The following is an 18,394-nucleotide window of genomic DNA, read 5'->3' on the forward strand; positions in this document are numbered from 1 at the left end:
TGTCATTAGAGGATATAATTACCTTATCCGAACAATGCCAACCATTCCAGCACTAGCAGATCTCCCCTAGTGTTGCTCACAGGCTACATATTTCAATCAGAATGGGAGTGCTACACAGAACATCAACTATTAGATATGATTCTACAAATAGGCAGCATTCGCCATACGATTCTGACTGTAATAATAACTAAACTAACAACTCATTTAAGATAATTGATTGAAACATGTACCATGGCTCAGTTACACTTGTTCAACATAAAATTAAGGGCCCATTCTCTGCAAACAAAAGGAATACGTTCCAGCCTTTTGCCTTTTAGAATTACCCATATTAGGAAACTAATATTTTCTGTTGCTTATTAAATAGCCTGAGGTTGATTTGCCAACCAATCAAAATCCTTTCTCCAGTAACACTGTAAACTGCTGTAATTGTTTGAAAGTTGGCAGTCTTGTGTTTGGCTTGATTAGTGCAAGGTGGCAGATTTCAGCAACGTGTCTGTCTTCTAAGCAACACACGACACATTATTCTGCTGCGAAAATGAGGCTGTATTTCATGATGAATGATGATTTATTGACAATTGTACTCTACAATGAACAACATGGTAAAGTACAGTGAAAAGTTTCAATTGCCACGACAATCCAGTGCCATTTGATTACTTCAAGAATAAAAGGAGTTGAGCTTCTCCCTTTACGCCAGCAATGACTGGCCCTGTTATACTCCCTGTTATACCCCCCAGCTGACAGTCAATTCTGCTGAGGTCAGTAGAGTGGAATCACAAGTGTGGCCTATAGCAAGGTCCATTTTTCACCATGGGTGAAGGTGGGTTTCTATCTCAGAATGTCAGATTGTTACAAACAGGATAAATTCCATTCAGTTCAAACAGAATCACTGCTGAGGGATTTGCAGATTGACCCATTTTCTTTGTTAATTGGAGGATATTCCTAATAAGAAGGAAAGGGAAATTGATCGAGTCATTACCCAGGACTGTGTTAATGTGACTTCCACTGCGCTGATTGGACAATGATCAGAATTGACCATCACAACTGGGATCTGCCAAATCAAAACACACCAAGTTCCCAACCAGCTGAGTTATGAAATCCCTGGAAGATAGGAGCAGGAGTAGGCGAGTTGGCCCTTCCAGCCTGCTCTGCCATTCAATATGATCACCGTTGCTGCTCTAGCTCAATGCCATAGTCCCACTGTGTCTCCATAGCCCTTGAAAGCTTTATAATCTAAACATATATCTGTCTCTTTCCTGAATACATTCAGTGACTTGGCCTCCACAGCCTTCTGTTGTAGAGAATTTATAGGATCTCTACCTTCTGAGTGAAGAAATCTCAGTCCTAAACGGCCTCCTGTTTCAGGAGACTATGCCCCCTGGTTCTAGACTCCCTAGCCAGGGGAGACATTTTTCCTGCTTGTCCAGCCCTATTAGAATTTTATACATTTCAATTAGGTCCCATCTCATTCTTCCAAACTCTGGTGAACACAGGCCCAGTCAATGCGATCTCTCTTTGTAGGAAAGTCCTACCATTCCTCGTATCAAGTTAGTGAACCTCTGCTGCACTCTTTCTTTCACAAGTCTATCCTTTCTTAGGTAGAGACTCCAAAACTGCACACTATACTCCATGTGCTGTCTCACCTATGCCTTGTATAACTGCAAGGAGAAAGTGAGGACTGCAGATGCTGGAGATCAGAGCTGAAAATGTGTTGCTGGAAAAGCGCAGCAGGTCAGGCAGCATCCAAGGAGCAGGAGAATCGACGTTTCGGGCATGAGCCCTTCTTCAGGAATGAGGAAAGTGTGCCAAGCAGGCTAAGATTAAAGGTAGGGAGGAGGGACTTGGGGGAGGGGCGTTGGAAATGCGATAGGTGGAAGGAGGTTAAGGTGAGGGTGATAGGCCGGAGTGAGAGTGGGGGCGGAGAGGTCAGGAAGAAGATTGCAGGTTAGTAAGGCAGTGCTGAGTTTGAGGGTTGGGACTGAGACAAGGTGGGGGGGAGGGGAAATGAGGAAACTGGAGAAATCTGAGTTCATTCCTTGTGGTTAGAGGGTTCCTAGGCGGACGATGAGGTGCTCTCCCTCCAGCCGTCGTGTTGCTATGGTCTGGTGATGAGGAGTCCAAGGACCTTCATGCCCTGCGATAGGGTATTATCCGTCATCATTTCCGCCACCTCCAAACGGACCCCACCACCAGGGGGATATATTTCCCTCCCCTCCCCTTTCAGCGTTCCCTCCATGACTCCCTTGTCAGGTCCACACCCCCCACCAACCCAACCTCCACTCCTGGTACCTTCCCCTGCAACCACAAGAAATGCAAAACTTGCGCCCACACCTCCCCCCTTACTTCCCTCCAAGGCCCCAAGGGATGTTTCCACATCCGCCACATATTCACCTGCACCTCCACACACATCATTTCCTGCATCCGCTGCAACCGATGTGGCCTCCTCTATATTGGGGAGACAGGCCGCCTACTTGCGGAACGTTTCAGAGAACATCTTTGGGACACCCGGACCAACCAACCCAACCACCCCGTGGCTCAACACTTCAACTCCCCCTCCCACTCCACCAAGGAAATGCAAGTCCTTAGCCTCGTCCATCGCCAGACCATGGCAACACGATGGTTGGAGGAGGAGCACCTCATCTTCCGCCTACGAACCCTCCAACCACAAGGGATGAACTCAGATTTCTCCAGTTTCCTCATTTCCCCTCCCCCCACCTTGTCTCAGTCAAATCCCTCGAACTCAGCACCACCTTCCTAACCTGCAATCTTCTTCCTGACCTCTCCACCCTTACCCCCACTCTGGCCTATCACCCTCACCTTAACCTCCTTCCACCTATCGCATTTCCAACGCCCCTTCCCCAAGTCCCTCCTCCCTACCTTTTATGGGCGGCACGGTAGCACAGTGGTTAGCACTGCTGCTTCACAGCGCCAGAGACCCGGGTTCAATTCCCGCCTCAGGCGACTCTCTGTGTGGAGTTTGCACATTCTCCCCGTGTCTGCGTGGGTTTCCTCCGGGTGCTCTGGTTTCCTCCCACAATCCAAAAATGTGCAGGGGTTAGGTGAATTGGCCATGCTAAATTGCCCGTAGTGTTAGGTGAAGGGGTAAATGTAGGAGAATGGGTCTGGGTGGGTTACGCTTCGGCGGGTTGGTGTGGACTTGTTGGGCCGAAGGGCCTGTTTCCACACTGTAAGTAATCTAATCTAATCTAATCTTAGCCTGCTTGGCACACTCTCCTCATTCCTGAAGAAGGGCTCATGTCCGAAACGTCAATTCTCCTGCTCCTTGGATGCTGCCTGACCTGCTGCGCTTTTCCAGCAACACATTTTCAGCACCAAAGTGTATGACTTCACATTTAGCCAAATTGTGGCTGCACTGCTATATGTTTGCCCCTTCCTTCAACGTGTCTAAATCGCCTTGAAGTCTCTTTGCACCCTCTTCACAATCCCACCCAGTAGAGTCTTCAGCAAACTTGGAAATGTTGTGTTTTGTTCCCTCATCCAAGTCATTTATAAATATTATGGAGAGCTGAGCCCCAAACTCTGATCCCTGTGGAGCTTCAGTAGTCACTGCCTTCCACTTGGAAAAATACTTACTTATTCACACTCTTTGTTTCCTGTCTGTCAACCATATCTTGACCCATGCCAATGCATTACCTGTATTTTATGTGGTTCACGTTTGCCTAGTAACCTCTTAGGAGGCACCTGATCAAAAGCTTTCTGAAAATCCACATGCATCATTTTCCCGAGTTCTCTTTTTTCCATACTGCTGTTTGCAACCTGAAAGAATACCAGGAGGTTTTTTAGGCATGATTTGCCTTTCATAAACCCATGCTGGCTTTGTCCAATCTTGTTAACATTTTAAAAATGTTCTGTGATCATTTCTTTTATAATACACTCTAGTATTTTCCCCACTACTGACAGTACAGCTTACAGAAGGTAAAAGGGATTACAAGCCGGATAATATCATATATAATTGAACACTACACTTGTACTTTTCAATCAGTGTCTACATGTACAAATCCTACAAATGTAGAACATGTAGTTCCTAACTTCATAAGCTGAAATGACTCTGTTCAAGGAGATGGATCTTAGGAACTACTTTAAACTTCCATCTGTGTTGTTTGACTTCAACTGAAGAACAACATGTGGGATTGTGCCACATTTGCATAGAGGATCATCCTGAGGCAGTGAGGAAATGTTACAGATGGATGGGAGGCTGCGTGAAACAAGAGCTGTGAAACATTACTCAAGACTGAGTTAGTGGAGTTGGTTATCCCAGTGAGTAGATGGAAAGAGGTTGTGGGATTTGGCTGAGTGTACAAATTTAGAAAGAGAGAAAATGCCAAAACAAACTAACACGTTGGTGAAACCTATGAAACTGGGAATTTAATTGGTTTTGCTGTGACAATGAAGGGTTTGCATCAGGAGTATTGCGAGTTGTCAACATGAAGAAGAAATTTCTTTTCCGCCACATAGCGTTGAGACTTTTAAAAAAAAACTCAGCAAATAATCATCATTCTGATGTAAAGAACATATGTCTTGGTACAGTCTCTGGACATTTTAATCTGTATTCCTTCTTCCCAAAATCAATTAAATCCTGGTGATTTTTTTTTTGTTGACTTGTAACCAAATACCACAGCCACAGGCCACACAAATCAAGGATCTTGACTCTGAAACCACCTTCCAATAGTGTAGGATGGAAGTATCAGCATCTTAACTTCCACCTTTGTCTCCATTACACCCTCAGCAAGAACAACAGCTGCATGGGGATTCAGTAATCCGTGCACAAACACCAATTCAGTGCAGATACTCATCCCCTTGGAGCTCTATCAACAATCTAGCCTTCTTAGATGACAGCGCACACAAAGCACACACGCTCACTCAAGGGGCACACACAACCAGTCCCACACTTCAAAAGAACATTAGACATCAGGTCTGGGACAGCACAGGATTAGATATGGAATAAAGCTCCTTCTACATCGTACCCCATCAAACACTCCCAGGATGGGGACAGCACAGAGTTAGATACAGAGTAGAGTACTTTCTACAATGAAGGTGTTATGTTTGGAGGAACTGAATGCTTACTGAAGGAGTTATGAAGGTGGAGAGACAGGGGAGAGAGTGCATTGGGACTGGGACAGAGTTTGAAGACAATTTGAGTTGATGTTTGGGAGAGCAGAGAACAGATAGGTGAAGCGACTGGAGGACTGCAGAAGGTAACTGGATAAGGGTGGAGGGATGGAGGCGACTGGAGCATAAAGGGGACAGAGAGGGAAGGATAGAACAGAGGGGAGCCGAGCAGAATGGCTGGGGTGGGGGTGTGGGGGAGCCGAGGAGAGAGGGGAGGAGACAGGAGAGCTGGGGAGGGCGGGGGCATCCGAGGAGAAAGGAGAATTGCCACTGAGACTGGAGGGAAACCGGTGAGAGGATTGAGGATGGTGTAAATGGGGGTGGAGGAGGTGGAGGGGGATGTCAGGGTGCAAAGGTGTATGGAGGACAGGGGGAGTGGTAGACGAGTGTGGTGAGAGGAGACAGAGTGGGATGGGGAGGGAGTAGAGGGGTGGGTGTGGGCTGTGGAGTGTGGTGGGAGAGGGCAGAGGGATGAGGGCGCTGTCGAGGGGTGTGAAAAGGAAGTGGAGTGGAGGGAGAGGACAAGGCAAAAGGGGCATGGGGTATAGGGAGGGCAGCTGTGGTGTATACCCTGTGGTGAAGTGGTTGGTGATAGACATTAGGGGATCACAGTCAGTCATCGCCTGTATCCAGATTGAGTGGAAGGCTACATTTAGGAACAATGGCATCAGGCCAACATTTGTGAGGCTGCATTAATATCAGCTGGCAAGGCTGGAAGCAGCAATTACAGCTGCCTCAAATCCTGGCAATGTGAAGGCATTTTAACCCCAAAATCTCATCGAATTCAACTGCCTAACATCTAGTCTCGTGACAACTTACACGAGTCTGTATTGATTTAGATTGCATACACACTCACTCGTACATTCACTCTCTCCTGCATCTATGCACCCTCCCTCTCTCTCCTACACCCATGCACCCTCCCTCTCTCTCCGACATCCATGCACACTCACTCACTCTCTTGCCCAAACTCAAACACACCTACTCACACTCACACACACTAACTCTATCGCGCAGACTTGCACACTTAACATGCTGAAATGCCCAGAACGGTGAGACACAGCCACTTAAAACCAACTCTCACTCATTCAGAGACTCCCACACACACACATGCAGACCCCACCCTTACACACCCACAGTCACTCACTCATGCACCCTTCCCTTGTTCTTAGACAAAACAGTGAATGTTGTCTCTAGAATCAGATAAATCGTCATCTCATTGTATGCAGAATGAAATCAAAGGGCCAGTCACCTATCACTGATCCTAAAGTCAAGCCCTGTGTACACTGTCCACATCAAACACTGCCAGGACAGGGACAGTACAGGAATAGATACAGAGTAAAGCTCCCTCCATATTTGCCTAAACATAAAGTAAAGCCACCCCTACTTCTTTAAACTGAAAGTAAAATTCTTTCTCTACTTCTAAATTGAAAGTAAAGTTCCCTTGACACTGTCTCCATCAAATACTCCCAGAACAGGGACAGTGTGGATTTGTACTTTGGTTCATTTGATCTTGACTATGCCAGTGTTTATTACCCACCCTTAACTGCTCTGAAAGACATGAGGGTGAGGTACCTTCTTATTAGAGAAGGATTTTGGTACAGTGACAATGAAGGAACAGCGATATACTTCCAAGTTTGGATGGTGAGTGCAGGCACTGGCATTCCCATGTGGATGCTCGTCCTTCTGGATGGTAGCAACCACAAGACGATGCTGAAGGAGACCTGAAGGGCTGTTATTGTTAATAATGTTGAGAGTCCATGATCACGAGCAATTGGGTTAGGATTGCTCAGCTTAGCTCGCACTGAGCCCTTTCGGAAAGCTCACTCTTTGGATTGGAATTGAAGGCTCTACAATGAAGTGATTGTGTTCTCCCTTGTCTCACCTGGAGTGGTACCTAATGTGATTGTATGACTCAGAGCCCACTCTCATCTCTACACCAGCAGTTATAACCACTTCCCCTTCACTTTTACCTTTGACACTTGCTTGTTTAACTCGAGGCTGGTTTTGCCCATGTGCCTTTGGGCCCTGGCTTTTTGTATTGGCTGTGACATCAGATGGTGTTGGCTGTCTCTTGGCAACTTTGGCAGAGCGCTGGCTGGAGAGTGTGAGTTTCCTCAGTAACACCGACTGTGCCTGCTTCACACTGCAAAGGAAAAGGAACAGAATTTAACACAGCAATAATCGGTACTACAGACAACATGGGAAACTGCTGAAGCAAAGAGAGGGAGGAGAAGAGGGAGTGGAAGAAGGGGAAAATTGGGCAAAGAGAAAGGAAATGAGGAGAAATGGACAAGAGAGGTGAGAGAGGAACCAGCTTAGAAAGTTGGAACGAGGAAGGGGAGCAAGCAAAGGTCGACTGGACACAAGGAAAATCTTTGGTTGAAGTCCTAATCTTTCCTCCTGTTCGTCCAATCATTATCTAGACATGCAGCTAAAACAAATGATGCACTTCATTGGTATTGCCCAGCCTGTGTGTCTCCACATCCATTCCTGTACGTACACATTAAATGTTGCAAAAAGAGACAGTTACCTCTTGCAAGCCCCAGAGCTAGTTAGTTCAGGTTGCCTGGAGACAGGAAACTCTCAATCTGCACAATCACTTACTCTGTTTACATTCAATTTTCAGACGTAATATTCAGACAGTTCCTGGCTCGACTTTGCTCTCCCCCCCCTGTACAGACAGAATTTTTTCCTGCCAGAATGAACAAAGGTACAAATCAAGGATATTTGGCAGTAGTTTCAGACTGAAACAAACTGATTAGATTTACGTTTCACAGGGACAAGAATCTCACCCCACATTGGTGCACAAACTTAGCTCCAGAAGCAGCCCACTGATCACTGATAAAAACATTTCTGCACGAAATGTGCTACATGAATTGTGAAAGTGATCTGTACATCATAGCAAGAGCATCTACAGGGAAAATCACATCAGTACAAAAGCTCTGTTTTGGACCTACCAGGGCCACACAGCAGCTGACACCATCACAGCCTTGGTTCAAAAAGAGGTGAATTCCAGAGGTGAAGTGACAGTGACAGACCTTGACATCAAGGCTGCATTTGACTGAGTGTACCATCAAGGAGCCCTGGCAAAACTGGAATCAATGGGTGTCGGGAAAAACTCTCTGCTGGTTGGAGTCATGCCTGGCACACAGGAAGATGGTTGTGGCTGTTGGAGGTCAGCCATCTCAGCTCCAGAACATCTCTGCAGGAGTTCCTCAGGGCACTGTCCTAGGTCCAATCATCTTCAGCTGCTTCATCAAATAACGTTCCCTCCATCATAAGGTCAGAAGTGGGGATGTTCGTCAATCAATGCACAATGTTGAGGTTTGGGCTAGCAATTGGCAAATACCATTCATGCCACATAAATGCCAGGCAGTGACCATCTCCAATGAGAGAGAATTTAACCATCACCCCTCGACATTCAATGATATTGTTGTCACTGAATCCCTTTTATGAGGAATCGAAGATGTGGGTTTGTTGAACAGCAGATCGAGTCAAAACAAATGATACACCATAGCAAAGTGTGACAATCACAGCAACAATCGTGAATCTGACACAAGAGAAATGTCCAGGTTGTATGCAGCATGGAGGAATTTTAACCAAGAGGTCCCTTTGGGGGATCCCTGTGCTCTCTGAGTATTTCCCAGTCAATTTAAATTTCAGATTGAAGAAGTCAAAGTAGCCTTGTGTTTCTTCTCACTTGGAGGTTATGATTCTAGAGAGAAACTGAAGCCTCTGGGACAATTTCTACTGCTCCCAAATCTGGAACATGTATCTCAGGGTCTGGGTGGGAGGCTCACAGCAAAGACCAGTCTTATGCCCATCCTTTAGTTTTCCAGCTGAAGTCAATGCATTGAGGACAATACAGAATTCCTTCAATCATGCACTGAAGTTCGGGACTGTTCTAGGTTTAAAAACATAGAATGGTACAGCACAGAATCGGGCCCTATGGCCCACCATGATGCTGAATTACACTAATCCCTTCTGCCTGCCCTTGGTCCATATTCCTCCATTCATTGCATATTCATGTGCTTATCTAAAAATCTCTTAAATGCCCCTATCATATTTGCCTCCACCTCCACTCCTGATATAATATTGCACACTATTACCACCCTCTTTGTAAAAAACCTCCCCCATATCTCCTTTGAACTTTCCCCCTCTCACCTTAAATGCATGCCCCCTAGTATTAGACATTTCAACTCTGGGAAAAAGATTCTGACCATCATCCCTATCTATACATCTCATAATTTTATGGACTTCTATCAAGTCTCTCCTCATCGTCCAATGCTCCAGAGAAAACAGAGATTTTTTTTCGTCTCTTCTCATAGTTCATTACCTCCAATTCAGGCAGCATCCTGGTAAACCTCACCAAAACCTTCACATCCTTCCCTCATTGTGGTGACCAAAATTGAATGCAGTACTCTAAGTGTGGCCTAACTAAAGTCTTATAAAGCTACAAGCAGAGAGCAATTGCCTAAAATCTTGTCATCACCAACAACCAATTAGAAGCCCTCAACAGAAGCAAATCAAAGATGCAGACAATGAAAACTAATGCCTAACCTTATGATATACCTCAATTTATTTGAAATCATTTCAACAGTTGCTCCTATTGAATCTTAATTCCTACTCATGCTCAGACAGATGTTCTTACTTTGCTTAGAGGATCTGCTCAAGGATCATTTTCAATGAATTTCTGGCCCATAATATGATCTTTTCTTTAAACTTTATCCAAAGTTTGAAGAACCGACATGAATCGTACTCTGACAGTTTTATCATAGAAATCACCCCGTCTTTTTTCCTAAGACAGTAAAATTCTTCATTACTGTTGTAAAGAGAGGCTAAAACTCTAGTTTTCTTTTATTCTCAGCACATGGAGCTAAAAGTAAATGTTCTTCAACTTCCCCATATTCTGTAAGATCATCTTCACAGAACTGAATGAGCGAGATCATTGTTATACAGAATCTCTAAAATTCCAACTTTAGCAAATTCCAACCTCACTCACCAATATAGTCAATGGGGAAATAAGCACTGCTGAGCTCTCTTACTGTGTCAATTTGCAACTGGTCTGGTCTTGAAGCTTGAAATCAGATTCCATACTGAGACAGCTCAATTGGCTAGATGCCTGTTTTTCTGAGCACAGTAACAAATTAGCGTCGGTTCAATTCCCGCATTGACTGAGGTTATCATGAGGACTCTCCTTCTCAATCTTGCCCCTCACCTGCAGCGTCATGCCCCTCAGGTTAAACTCAGCACCAGTCACCTCTCTCAAATGAGAGAGTAGTGATATGGGCCAGTATGACTATGGTTACTTTTCCTTTCAGATGACCAATTAAATACCTTATCTGTATCAGGTTTTAAACCAAAAGATCGATTGACCAAATCTTTTAATAAATACCATTATGGGTTTATTATCAAAATAAAACTTATTCAGTGATGATGCAATAGTTAGTTAACAAATACATGAAAGCATGCACACTTGGCTAATGGAAAAGAGAAAACTTGAAATATTCCAGCAACAACTCTTACAAACAAACAAATAGGTTTCAGCCTGAACTCAACATGAAGATTTTCATTTCAGAAAGGGGAGCAATCAGATGGGTAGCTTGTTCTTTGCAGGCTTTCCTATAACTAGACAAGATAAAACAAGAACTTCTCCAAAGCCAGTCAGTGCTCAAATCAGCCTCTGCAGGGGTCTACCTCAAAACAAGTAGTTTTAATAGTCATGTGATTTCTTAGGAAGCCTTGCTAAAAAATCTACAATGTCCCCGTGAACCTTCAACTTCCTCTTTTAAAGAACCACATTAGAGGTATTTCCACTAAACTTGAAATAAGTAGGTTTTCTAGCATTGTATAATAATATTAGTCCTTTATTAAATATGAAGCATCTTCATAACAAGGGAGTTCAATGAAGATTCACCAAACTGATTCCTGGGATGAGGACGTTGTCTGATAAGGGGTGATTCTGAGTAAATGTTCCCCCCATTTGGCAGAATTAAGTATCAGGCATCACAGTCTCATAATAGGAAGTCAATGATTTAGGACAGGCATGAGGATAATTATTTTTATGAAAAGGATTGTGAATCTTCAGAATTTATTATCCTTTACCCTCGAGAGCTGTGAATGTTCATGTGTTGAGTATGTTGAATGTTCATGTATTTAAATTATTACACAGATTTTGTATATGAAGGTAATCTGGATCTAATGCAGCAAGACAAGGTTGAGACAGATAATCAGCTATGATCTTATGGAACGATTCCTCCCCTCTCTTATACTTTTATGTTCTCGATAAGATTGGATGAAAATTAGTTGTCTTGTTGTCTCACAGTAAAACAGTCGAGGAGGTACTGGTGTAATAGTAATGCTATTGCCCTCTGGGCAATTAGGATGGGTATGCCAATGATACCCACATCCCATATTCAATTTTTTTAAAGTCCAAACATAATTCATTGACTGTAAAACACTCCAAAAACCCTGAAAAATTTTGTCTAAACATGTGTTCAGTTTTGTGGAAGCAGTGTTCTATGAACAAGACAGGGACTAATGGAGAAATAATGTGCAGTTCTGCAGAATCTTGCATTATCTTCCCCTTCTCTCCTAAAAATGGTTCTTGATAGAAGACCATAAAGAGGCCATTTAATACCTTCTCACACCCAGGAGAGCTTTCAAAGTGCTTGGTGTTGAATGAGTGGTTGATGCATGGGATGATATCCAATTCTCATTCAGTAAGTTTCACAGACACCTCAAAATAAATAATCATAATAACCATATTTTCCAGAGTTTATAGAAGGAGGAATATTGCATAGTAGATTTCTACTCTTCTTCAAATAAAATCAGAAAATTCCTGTCCACGAGAAGTGCAGGTGTTATTTGTTACCACTCTCACACCCAGCTGGACAGTACATTCCACACTGCATCAAACTTTTAAAATGTTCCTCCTCTGCCAAACCAACTTGCTCCAATCCATCTCTCCAAGGTCCTCCAGTCCCTCCCATCTTTTACCTCCATTCAACCTCATTGTTCATCTTGTTCACTCTTTGACTCAAAATGGTAACAGTCTGCTCTGTTCTAATTAATTCACATGTGCCTGACACACACACGACCCCATTCTGAACATTCTTGGCACCAAATGCAATATTTGTTTTTGCTAAACAAACATTCTCCAAGTGGTTCCCAGAGGACAATCACTCACTGAAGGCCAGAGAGCTTAGTCAGAGCTGAGTTTAGAGATGGAAAGCGTGGGACTGGGGGAGTGCACTGGGAGTGGGGGAAGGGAAGACACAGAGAGATGAAGACAGAAAGAGAGAGGGATAGAAAAAGAGGGGGAGAAAACACTTCCTGCTGTTCTTCTGCATTGATAACTTTGAAAATGTAGAGAAATCTCATGTTAGTCTTGACTATTTCCAGGTAAACTTCATAAGATTAATTGGCAACTCAACGCTTAGGAACCGATTGCTCAGAACCAACAACTCAAGGTTCAGCTTGTATATCCCAGTCCATCCTGATTCGGTGTGTCTGTCCCGACCCACTCCAAATTCAGTCTAAGAATCTTGATTCGCTCTGGGTTCACTGGGAAGGAGTAGTTCATTTATGCTGTGTTTAATTGTCCAATGCTATAGAATTCTCTGTAAATAAACTCCTGGTAAAGTTTAGCTAACCATTTCTCCAGTCCCTATCTAACAGACCTTGAGTACGTGGTAAATGGAGGCAATTCACTCAACATCTAGCCAAACAAATCTCTTTCCTGCAACTATGATCATCAAACAGCTCCTCATATCCTTGAGAGATGGCACTTTGTAAATGCTGCCTGCCAGTCTGGCACAAAGCAATTATCCTGACCAAGAAAAGGCTGGTACACAGTTCCCATGTGATGCAATAAATACACAGAGCTTCTACAGACTGACACTAAAACATGCTTCATTACTGTTCCTTGACCCTGTCCCACAACACTTTGGTCTGTCTCTCACTTTGTACAAAGAAAGAATGCTCACTGATCCTTCCAGCACCACCTGGATTTATGTTGGTCAAGATTGATAAAAAAAGTAAAAATTAATCTAAAACTTGTAATTATAAAAACCATTTTTAAAAATGCTGAAGGTGAGGTTGCAAGTAGGACAAGAGGCTACACTCATCAGCTCCTGAACATCTCTCCCTTTTAATCTCAGCAACTCCCTGCCCCCACCCCCCATGTCCCATTTTCTTCACGATTCACCCTGTTCTTCCACCCTAAGCTTCTGACTCTCATCCTTTATAATATCCAGGTGAGATAATAAAGAACAGATCTGTGAATTTGATCACATCTCAGTTTGGAAAGATTAAACATGCGAGGTAGAAGTCTGAAACATGAAACATTTGCAGGCTTGCCCATATGAACTGCAGGTGCCTACAGACCTGTCGATGTAAATGCCAAGATTCCGCTAGGCAGCTGAGCATTAACCCTTACATCAGCAGTGGCACCACTGTACAGTTACTGCCCTGGATTTGCCTGCTGTATCTTGTGGCTTGAAGCCAACTTCTATAAACAGATGTGGTCTTCAATTAAACAACACACCCCCGGGTCCTTACAGCCCACATATTAGTTCCAGAATTTAATAATCAACCATTAATTACTTTAAACAATCCCACAATCTTTTCCAATACAAAAAAACAGATGGCCAAGCTATACAGGTTAAACAAATTGTTCAGATTTATTTAAACATTAAGTGTTACAAAGGCCAAAGGGTTTAGCAAAATAACCAATAAAGACCAGACAGACAATAAGATTTGAATCAGTCTGCAAGTGTTGTCTATCCCATTATTGACTGGTGGGTCTTGATTGTCTGTCATACACAATGATACCTTTGGATGAAATGACACTGTCATCTGTAGACTTGTAATCAAAGGTATTGAGCAGAGACAACACATAATCTAGTCTCTGTTATTTAAAATAAAGCTTAATGCTTGAGCTGCAATTCTCACCAGGACACAATTCTTGTTGAAAACATTTTGTTTCAAGTAAATAAAGTGTATAACAGATCCTGGACCTTGTAAGGACAGGTGCTTATTTCTGGATTGCGCATTTATTCCCCTACAAGGAATGTCCTCCCCAATTCTGGAATCCATTCGACTGACTCAGTATTCAGATATCGGGAAGTTATCCAGCTCCTGTCTCTGTCATTCCACAGATTTCCGAATGTAAAGTCAGCCAATCTGTCAACAGTGCAATTCTTAATATAATTACAATGGAAGGCTGAAACAATACTTTGTGAATTTGGTTATAGCGTAGATGTTTTGTGACTCACCAAACTTTTCAGAAAATGAAGAAAACATTTAGCTGGAATCCATTGTTTGCTCCATAATCACAAGATCAATCAGATGCTCCAAAGTCACCCAGCCGCGTTCGCAGAATTATCACTTCGTTATTGACAATTAGCTTCAATGTTTGTATGTTTGTATAGACAGGCATGAATTAGGAAACTATTGCGTCCCAATCTGCTGGTTGCAGAGCCATCTGTCCATGACAGTATTGGTAAAAGTGACCATTGCACTGTCCTTGTGCAGTTGAAGTCCCGCCTTCACATTGAGAATAACCTCCATCATGTTGTGTGGCACTATCACTGTGCTGAATGGGACAGACTTCGAACTGATCTAGCAGTTCAAGACTGAGTATCTATGAGGGTCTGTGGGCCATCAGCAACAGCAGAATTGTACTCCAGCACAATCTGCAACCTCATGGCTTGGCATATCCCCCACTCAACCATTACCATCAAGACAGGGGATCAATCCTGGTTCAATGGATACTACAGGAGGGCATGCCAGGAGCAGCATCAGGCATACCTAAAAATGAGGTGTCAACCTGGTAAAGCTACCGAACAGGACTACTTGCCAAACAGCATAAGCAGTGAGTGATAGAAAGAGCTAGGTAATCCCACAACCAGTGCATCAGATCTAAGCTCTGCAGTCCTTCCACACCCAGTTGTGAATGGTGATGGACAATTAACTAACTTACTGGAGGAGGCAGCACCACAAATATCCCGATCCTAAGTGATGGAGGTGCCCAGCACATCAGAGCAAAAGATAAGGCTGATGCATTCGCAACAATCTTCAGTCAGAAGTGTCAAGTGGATGATCCATCTCGGGGTCCTCCAGTGGTCCCCAGCATCATAGATACCAGTCTCCAGCTAATTCGATTCACTTCATGTAATATCAAGAAACGACTGGAGGCACTGGATACTGAAAAGGCAATGGGCCCTGACAACATTCCGGCAATAGTACTAAAGATGTGTACTCCGTGTGCTCCAAAACTTGCTACTCCCCTGGCCAAACTGTTCCCATACAGTTACAACACTGGCATCTACCCGACAATGTGGAGAATTGCCCAGGTATGTCCTGTACATAAAAAGCAGGACAAATCCAACTCGGCCAATTACCGCCCAATCAGTCAACTCTCCATCATCAGTAAAGTGATGGATTGGTTCAGCAACAGAGCTATCAAGCAGCACCTGCTCAGTAACAAACTGCTCAGTGACATCCAGTTTGGGTTTCGCCAAGGCCACTCAGCTGCTGAGCTGATTACAGCCTTGGTTCATACATGGACAAAAGAGCTGAATTCCAGAGGAGAGGTCAATCCTTGACATCAATGAGCCCTGGCAAAACTGGAATCAATGGATATCGGGGGTAAACACTCCATTGGTTAGTCATACTTGGCACAAAGGAAGATGGTTGTAGTTGTGGAGGGTTAGTCATCTCAGCAGAAATCCTCATTGTGTTCTAGACCCAATAAATCTTTAGCTGCTTCATCAATGACCTTTCCTCTGTCATAAGGTCAGAAGTGGGGATGTTCACCAATGATTGCACAGTGTTCAGCACCATTCGTGACTCCTCAGATACTGAGGAGCCCATGTTCAAATGCAACGAGGTCTGGACAGTATCCAGGCTTAGGCCGACAAGTGGCAAGTAACATTTGCACCACACAAATGCCAGACAATGACCATCACCAATAATAGACACTCTAACCACTGTTCCTTGACATTCAACGGTATTACCATCACTGAATCCTCCACTGTCAACATGCTTGACGTTACCGTTGACCAGAGACTCAACTGGCCCCACCACATAAACACAGTGGCTACAAAAGCAGGTCAGAGACTAGGGATACTGCAGCAAGTAACTCACCTCCTGACTCCCAAAGTCAATCCACCATCTACAAGGCACAAGTCAGGAGTGTGATGTAATACTCCTACTTGCCCTGGATGGGTGCAGCTCCAACAACACTCAAGAAGCTTGACACCACCCAGGACAAAGTAACCCGCTTGATTGGCATCACATTTACAAACTTGCAATCCCTCTACCACTGGCGCTCAGTAGCGGCAGTGTGTACTATCTACAAGATGCATTGTAGAAAATCACCAAAGATCCTTGGACAGCACCATCCAAACCCACGATCACTTCCACCTAGAAGGTCAAGGGCAGCATGTAGTTGGGAACACCAGCCCCTGCAAGTTCCCCTCCAGGCAACTCACCACCCAGACTTGGAAATATACCACCGTTCCTTCACAGTCATTGGGTCAAAATCCTGGAATTCCTTCCTAATGGCATTGTGGGTCTACCCACAGCAGGTGGCCTGCAGTGGTTCAAGAAGGCAGCTCACCACCACCTTCTCAAGGGCAAATAGGGATGGGCTATCAATGCTGGCCCAGCCAGTTACGTCCAATCCCACAAATGAATTTAAAAAAATACTAATGGTGTATGACAGAAGAGATGGCGACTAAATCTGCTGACAATACAAGATAGGTAGGAAAACAAGTTGGGAAGAGGACATAAGGAAGCTACAAAGAGATATACACTGTAGATAGGTTGAGTGAGTGGGAAAAGATCCGGCAAACAGTATAAATTCCCTACAGTATGAAAACAGGCCATTTGGCCCAACAAGTCCACACCAACCCTCTGAAGAGTGACCCACCCAAACCCATTCCCCTACTTAATGCACCTAATACTATGGGCAATTTAGCATGGCTAATTCACCAGACCTACACGTTTGGATTGTGGGAGGAAATCAGAGCACCTGGAGGAAACCCACACAGACACAGGGAGAACGTGCAAACTCGACACAGTCACTCAAGGCAGGAATTAAACCTGGGTCCCTGGCACTATGAGACACAGTGCTAACCACTGAGCCACTGTGCCATCCACATAATGTAGAAAATGCAGCAGATGCAAAATCCATATAATTAGGAAAAAATGAACTTGCCTACTTTGGCAGAAAGAATAAAAGACATATTATTTAAATGGTGAGAAGTTGCAAACTCAGATCAAAGGGATCTGGATGTTCTTGTGCATCAATGGCAGAAGATTTGTTTGCTGGTGCAGCAAATAATTAGGCAATTTAATTTTTTGATGATTAGATTAGATTCCCTACAGTGTGAAAACAGGCCCTTCGGCCCAACAAGTCCACACCGACCCTCCAAAGAGTAACCCACCCAAATCCATTTTCCTGTGACTAATGCACCTAACACTACGGGCAATTTAGCATGGCCAATTCACCTAACCTACACATCTTTGGATTGTGGGAGGAAACCGGAGCATCCAGAGGAAACCCACGCAGACACGGGGAGTATGTGCAAACTCCAATAGTTGCCCGAGGTTGGAATCAAACCTGGGACTCTAGTGCTGTGAGGCAGCAGTGCTAACCACTGAGCCATCGTGTCACCCCGTGTTAGGGAATCGATTACAAAAGTAGGGAGTTATACAGGGTACCGATGACACCACATCTTGAGCATCATATTGGTCACCTCTTTTAACGAAAGATGATAAAATGTCGGTGTCAGTTCAGAGAGGGGTTAATCGGGAAATCCCTGGAATGGACGGTTTTCTTATGAGGAAAGATTGGATGGGTTGGGATTGGCATCTGCTGGAGTTTACAAGAGCATGAGGCAACATGATTGAAGCAGAGATGATCCTGAGGCATTGGGGCGGGGGGATGTGGGGAGGATGTCTCAGCTTGTGGGAGAATCTAGAACTAGGAATAACTGTTTAAAAGAAAGCAGTTGTCCATTTAAGACAGAGATAAGGAGAAACATCTTTCTTACAGTGCTTGTGAGTCTATGGAGCTTTCTCAAAAGGCAGTGGAAGCAAAGGTCCTGAATATTTTTTATGGCAGAGATGGATAGATTTTTGATAAACAAGTGGGAGTGTGAATGGTTATTGGAGGATGATGGGGTACATAGAAATGTAGAGTAATCAAATGAACAATGAACTTATTTCTCACGAGAGACCAAATGGTCTAATTCTG

General features: G+C 44.0%; 1 protein-coding gene across 4 annotated transcripts in view; it reads right to left on the minus strand.

Moving 5' to 3' along the window:
• Positions 1-18,394, minus strand: part of LOC122544774 (latent-transforming growth factor beta-binding protein 4-like) — a 257,894-nt gene that overhangs the window by 211,474 nt on the left and 28,026 nt on the right. For all 4 annotated transcript variants that reach the window (XM_087984070.1, XM_087984072.1, XM_087984071.1 and 1 more), the window contains exon 4: positions 7,098-7,270. In XM_087984070.1, the coding sequence (XP_087840196.1) occupies positions 7,098-7,270 (173 nt within the window). The remainder of the gene's footprint in view (positions 1-7,097; positions 7,271-18,394) is intronic.

This window comes from Chiloscyllium plagiosum, unplaced genomic scaffold (assembly GCF_037043375.1).
Source record: "Chiloscyllium plagiosum isolate Xiang-an unplaced genomic scaffold, Cpla_swu_hap1 HiC_scaffold_47, whole genome shotgun sequence".
NCBI lineage: Eukaryota > Metazoa > Chordata > Chondrichthyes > Orectolobiformes > Hemiscylliidae > Chiloscyllium > Chiloscyllium plagiosum.